Source organism: Ruditapes philippinarum, unplaced genomic scaffold, assembly GCF_026571515.1.
Source record: "Ruditapes philippinarum isolate M1 unplaced genomic scaffold, ASM2657151v2 ctg781_1_1_1_1, whole genome shotgun sequence".
Classification (NCBI taxonomy): Eukaryota; Metazoa; Mollusca; class Bivalvia; order Venerida; family Veneridae; genus Ruditapes; species Ruditapes philippinarum.
The window spans coordinates 71885-78992 of NW_026854296.1; the positions used below are offsets into that span (position 1 = coordinate 71885).

A 7108-nucleotide genomic window follows, 5' to 3' on the forward strand; every position below is an offset into this window, starting at 1 on the left:
AGAACAAGAAACAATTTTACAATTGTAGCTAACTTTCTGCAATACTTCTGACAGGGACAATTAAAACAAATTAATTATAATAAGCATAGGAAAGTACTTACATTTGAATAATTTATATTCAAGTTTTGTTTCAAATAATTCCAACTTTGTGTAAATCTATTACGCATTGTTCAACGGCAATTAAACTAGAATCATAATGCTGGATATTGAAAAAAACACAACCAATCAGTGTATATCTTTAGAAGTAGCAGGTGACTATTTTATTATATATTTTTGTATCTAAACACAGAGCATAATTTATATAATATACGAATGTTACAACCTCAATAAAAGATGTTACTCCTGTATCAGAGATAACGTATCATGTCTAATCCACTTCAGAATCTCCCACTGCTTTTTTCTGAATTCTTGATTATTTGAATACAGTTTTCAAAAGTACCTAATAAGCAACATCAATAAATTGTTTTGTAACATTGATATTTAAAGGTATGACAAACGCAAAGTATTGTGTAAATAAAGGCGTGTGTTCAAGTTTGAGATTAATATTGCTTCAAATAATGCCACCTTAATACTCTGATCTTTAAAGCAATTCAACAAAGTTCTGAAAATTTACTATACGCATGATTTATTGATAAATATATTCCAAATACGATGATATCGTATGATATATAATAAACAGTGTAAATTATAAATGTGAATGAAACTATGTAAGTACATTTGCCAGATTAGTTGCGTGCTCAAAACTAGCGTCATTTTGGCCTTTTTCAAGAATGAAACAGCGTTTTAATATGGATGAAATTGTTCCCACGCTACTGTTAGAAAATTAATTTCATGATCAATTAAGTAATAGATGTAAACCATTTAAGATATAAAAGGATAAGGTAGAATTTGCAAGAAAAATATCTGACATGTGTTTACAGGTCAGATCGGAAAATCCGTCCGGAGGATCCCCGAAATCTGGATGGTAATGAGCCTTGCCCAACTGCAAAACATGACAGATATGACCAGTCTAAGCAGGTTTTACTGTATAAATTCCTAAGAATACGAATTATCAAAATCAAAATGAAAAAAAAAAAAATAACAACAACAACAACAAACAAAGAATACACTTGAAAAAACAAAACAAATATTAATACAGTATTAAATGTAGTAAAATATAAAAAATGCAACTACATTTAAATAACTAGAATAGCAACAGTTCACTACAAATTAATCAATGTTTTATATCAACAATAAAAAATTCAAAGAAGAAAATATAGAATTTAGTCAAATTTATTTCTAAGCTAATTTAAAAAGTTGAATGTGTAAAGGCTCAACGGCTCTTATGTATGTGTTATTTTAACTGCAGTCCGCCCACATAGCCAAGTATATGGAGAACATCGAATTAGTTATTAAGGTGACAATTGAATTCAGTCATTTGTTTCCCCACCACTGGTTATCATATGGGATTAATAGTCTATTTATCTATACCCCTCGCGGGGACGTAGACATGTAACTCGGTCACTTGACGGGAAGAAAAACTGGTAAGATAAATATGTTCTTCTTCAATGTGTAAAAATTGGCATTAAATCATCAAAACGAACAAACTGTACAATAGCATCAGATTTACATATATATCATTAAAAAAGATAAGCTTTCAGTGTGAACCAGCCCAAGCTATCTCTTGTCGTATTTCACCATTCCTTCTCGTATGTGAAACGTCATCCAAATAAATACTTTTGACCAGGCGTCCTCTAATGCTGAACACCAAAACTCCTCTATGTATGGTTTAATTGAATTAAGGAAAAAAGGCAGGATAAGCTGAAATACAAACATATTGATATTATATTATTATATATCATCATCAATACATATCGCGATAAGGTTCACGAGTTTGCCTTGCGTAAACAAGGAATTATTTTAAATCATTTACTTTATGTCGTTTTGGAAATGAGCTAATCATTTTTTAAATAAAATTACGGTGTTTCATTCCACCTTTTAGGGACAATTATTATCGCGTTTTATGGTGCTATTTTGTGGTCGGAATAGGACATCGTTGGTAATGAAATTGAGAGAAACGGAATCCCTTAAGAACGCAAACAAAATACAAAATTGAAAATTTAGGCTTGGTTTGACTGAGCTTGTTGATGGACGCTAGTAAAGTTCACATGAACCCCCATCCCTCCGCTCGACACCAGCACTGTAAAGTTTACTGTTTATTCATACTTATTAAAATAAAAACGCTTACCAATTTTGACTTGAAAATGCCATGAATATTTGATTATAAATAATGCAACTTTACAAAATTCCAATGAATTTCTGAGATACATTACATCTTTCATATCTGAAATTCTGTAATGGTAATATCTTAGATAATTATGTTAATACACGTTTTGTCCTCGGTAAAGCCAATAGTTATTTTGTCTGATTTTTTGTCTGATTTTATCAAGGGGCAAGACGTGAAGAGGTTGAGCACTTGGTTTAAGCATAAAAATTGGTTGCAAACTTGACAAATTAACTATCGAGTCATGAATATTTACAACAATCGCACTTAAGTACTGTAAGTGGTATTGTATGTTATTTTGAGAAAATTCAATATGCCCATTCCTCAAGGCAATGTTTATTACACACTCGGCTTTAGGTTTCAGCTTTCTTGCTACTGATTTGACGTTATTTGAGTTATTGAAGTTATAACTGGTCTTGAACATATTATGCGATTTGACAGGTGACAGTTCTGGTCGATATTTTTATTCATTTATTCACATCTTTAAATTTTGAAGTTCACCAAGCAAGACAAAATATATTTCTGTTAGTCTTGTGTAAATGTTTTAATTTGCATGTTCCAATACGCGCGAGTGTTGTATATATTCATGTATATGACTCGGTAGCCATTTTGTCAAGTTTTCAACCAATTTTCTCGCTTGAACCAAGTGTGCAATCTCTTCACGTCCTGCTCCTTGTATATAGTTAGCACCATATGCTGTGTAAATGTCTCAAAAACAGTATGTCATCATATTTATTTCCTTAAATATAACAAGAAACCACTTAAAAATCTTGCAAAAGCCGTGTACATAAATAATAATTATTGCAACATCAATAAAAGCACTACTAGTATTACAAATGTGCAGTAATATGATTGTAATATCAAGATATAAATTAGAAATAATCTATATATAGATAAGCAATAAATGAGCGTAAAACAATACCTCAAGGTAGTTGTCTGGCACCTTTGATTTAGCGTGCACCTTCCCTAACTTTGTCAATGATGGAATGACAGAAGCTGGATCATCTAAGTGAAGAACACATTTTTCTAGTGTGGCCATGACTCTTTTTGCATGTTTTCGTAGCAAACTCGTAAACCTTAAAATCTTTAAATCTTTCCCTCTGAACTGTTTGAACAAGTCTTTCAACTCCGGCTTACTTTCGAAAAGACTGAAAAATAAAGATCACGGAAGCATAAAGAGACAAAATATCATAAGTAAGACAAACGACACCATTACAGAAAAGATATCAAGTTAAAACGCTGACCAGGTACAAAAAAACATCATCCTTAATCTTAAAGATAAAACGAACTAATTTGCACGACATGTTTCTAGATAACAAATTGCCTAATTAATTCCAAGTGAGATGGAAAATCCATGACAGAATAATCGATCCGTAATTTCAAAAGGAGTTTTTTCCAGATGAAGTAATGGCAATTAAACAAGAGCAATTCGTATGTTTGAAAATATTAACCAAGCGAGAAAATACACCAGATTACGACAGACGGGATTTGTAATACACTTTAATTTCATTATTCTGAACTAACCTGATGGCTCAGTAAAAACATTTTTATCAGGAATGATATCGATTTGAATATTTTGTATACAAGATTTTTGTTTGTCACATTTAATAGGGTATAAAAGACTGTTTTAAATATGAGAAAATAAATCATCTTTTGAAAAATTAATTTGAAATATTGAACTATAATTAATGAGTTGTAAAATCGGATATGGTTTGGTTGGTTTGGTTGTGCTCTGATGTCAATCGTTTGTGTGAGGCCGTTCCACATATATCACATACTTCAGGTTATTTCATATACTAAAAGCAGTATTTTGTTGTTAAAACCATGCACATAGTGTTTTAACATCAACATTTGAAATAAATTCATATTCAATAACAACCATGGAAAGTGAGAATGCTAAGAAAAAAGTATCCATGTAATGACGTCGTGATCATGACAATTAAGTCCTTATATACACTAATAACACGTACATCATGAAAGATACAGCTTTGTTTAATTGTGTCTGAAATAGATACGAGATGCCATAAAAGGGAAATAACACAGATACATGTATATCCAGGATATTAAGAAACCGTTAAAGAAACATTAGACGTGAACAGGTTGTCCGGGTTAACGACCGCTTTCAGTCAGTGCAAATCTATATGATTGTCTCTAATCATCTTTCGGGAGTAATATTTTTTCTTTGCCTTTCTCAATCCGTTATATTCTTTTTACTGTGTCGGTAATATAAGTAAAATGATTGTGGGTCAAACCAGACTATTTTATTGTATTTAAATTTCATAACGACAACGATCTTTTTATAAAAAAAAAACATGTCCTAACGTTAAAACAACTTGTTTAAAATTATTTTTTTACTTGGAAATAACATCTGATCGTTTTAACTTGTTCAGAAAAAAATAGACCAAGGGAAGCATATTTCTGAATAAAAGAAAGTACCAGGTTTTCGTAAAAAGATACTTAATTGATCAGAATTTATAAATATTGAAATATTAGCCGTCATAACATCTGTACGACTATGAAATGCATGGAAAATGTTATTTTACTTGTTTAAAATATATGTTACCTTATGAAAGTGTTCACTCCTATATTAGCTAAATGAAGCTTTAGAACTTGCCAATTGTTTTGCAACACGGATATCTCATCCTGTGTCCATGTTGGCGGACCTTCTCTGTCATCTTCTTTTGGTTCAATTTTTCTAGAACATCGCAGTTTAATTCCATCACAAACACACCCCATAGTGTTTAAATGAAGGGAAAATATTCCTTTAGTTATAAAATATCATGTTGTATCTAATTGGTTCTCATTCGATCACAATGGTATCTAGTAAAACATACAGTATTATGTGCCAAGCAAAGGAAAACAACTTGTATGCGACACATCAGCGTCTGCTCGTTATCCAGAATTATCCAGAACTAGCATCATCATTCGAACAAAGATATTACAGCTTATTGTCTTCTCATTAAACGCTATACACTTACATAACAATAAGCCTCGATGAAAAGTTTAACATGAACACGAAAGATGCGCAAATAATCGGAAATCTACATTGGAAAACCTTCGTCTAAAAAAAATTCATTATTGGTATTTTCCGTGATTTTGCTACTTACATATTAAACCCCTGTCACACTAGGGCGACCTTCTCACGGCGTCCAAAGAAAATTCAGATCGACGAGGTGAGCGCAGTAAGATCCCAAACATCGCCGTAGCATCGCCGCTGCATCGCATATAACGCTGAAAGACGGCGCGCATTATGAGCATGCTCAACACTAAAACCCCTGTCACACTAGGGCAGCGTTCTCACGGCGTCAAAAGAAAATTCAGATCGCCGAGGTGAGCGCAGTAGGATCGCAAACAACGTCGCAGCATCGTCATAGCATCGCATAGAACGCCGACCGACGGCGCGCATTTTGAGCATGCTCAAACTAAACGCCGTCACTCGGCGTTCTGAAAAGAGCGCTGTGGGGTCGCAGTAACGACGCCGTAGCCACGGCGCTTGTACGGATAATTTGCGGCGTCTCTATCGCGTTTATACTACGTGTGTCCGGCGCTTTTACGGAGCTTTATTGTTTCTAAAACGCTCTTACTGCGACTCTACGGTACTGTCACGGCAACCATTGCGCACTCAAGACGATTGTACTGCGTTCATCTGAAACTGCAGAATACGGTACAGTAGAATCCCTTCTTAAGACCATCCCAGAATTAAGACCAACCCTCTGTTTAGACCCATTTTTTAAAAGAACCAAATTGTCCCTTTGTAATGTTAATGGTAACATGATCGACAATTAAGACTACCCAAATTATCCACATTTAAGGCCACTAGCTTTAGTCCCAATTCATTGTTTTATTTATCTAACCCCACTTTTGAGACCACTGATATTCCAGTAAATACCTATTCAGATAACAATTTCTTTTTGTTATTCATCTGCTTAATTCTCTAAAGCATGACACTTGAAACAATGTGTTAAAACTGTTATGATTAGAATATTGTATAAAGGTATAAAAATAAACTTCAGATTGGTTTAATGTTACTTTCTGCATATTTTTTGTGACGAATTAATTTCTTTATTAAAAGGTGAATTATGTTCATGAAACAAGACCTATGAAAATACAATTTATACATTAAATATCATCAGATTAATGTTCTAATTAGGATTAATAAATATTATATCATCAGTTTATAGTAATATTTGAAGGTTAAAATAAAATTGTTGCAACATGTTTATACATAATAATTCAAATAGAATGGTCACGAAATAGATATGCCTTGATAATTAATAATATCCACAGTTAAGACCATCCGCAATCAAGTCCACTTTACTGCAGTCCCTTTGGTGGTCTTAATGGAGGGTTTTCACTGTATATACAGAACGTAAATATCTTTTTAACCATTGATGATGAACGGCAGCAAGCTGGAATATTGCTTGTTTGCATGCAGGTGCAGCAGGTACACAACTATTTAGAATGAGTATTCGCTCGTATGTGAAGCACGATTTCAGCGCAGTGTGAGCGCCGCTGGAGCGCCGTGTGAGCGCTGTGAAAGTGCAGTGGAAGCACAAAGAACGCAGTAGAAGCGCAGTCGAAACGCAGAGAATCGCCAATGACAACGCCGTGAGAACGAATTGCAACGCCGTGGAAGCTTCGTAGCAACGCCATGATTGCCGTAAGGACGCCATGAAGACGCCGTGAAGTCTCCATGTCATCAAAAATATCAGATTTTCCTTGCGAGCTCGCGGCACTTTGTTAAATTTAACAACGTCGTGCAAACGCAGTGAAAGCGCAGTCTAGTGTGACAGGGCCTTTACGCCGTCACGCGGCGTTCTGATGAGATCGCAGTAAGGAGGCCGT

At 34.0% G+C, this 7108-nt stretch overlaps 1 protein-coding gene across 1 annotated transcript; it reads right to left on the reverse strand.

The window, feature by feature from the left end:
* Positions 1–1203: 1203 nt before the first annotated feature.
* On the reverse strand, positions 1204–5008 carry LOC132739724 (cytoglobin-2-like). Its single transcript, XM_060727511.1, has 3 exons — positions 4827–5008; positions 3186–3411; positions 1204–1800 (listed from the first exon to the last, which is right to left on the reverse strand). The coding sequence occupies exons 1-3, from the start codon at positions 4997–4999 to the stop codon at positions 1657–1659; spliced, it is 543 nt and encodes a 180-aa protein (XP_060583494.1). The 5' UTR covers positions 5000–5008; the 3' UTR covers positions 1204–1656.
* Positions 5009–7108: the final 2100 nt, after the last annotated feature.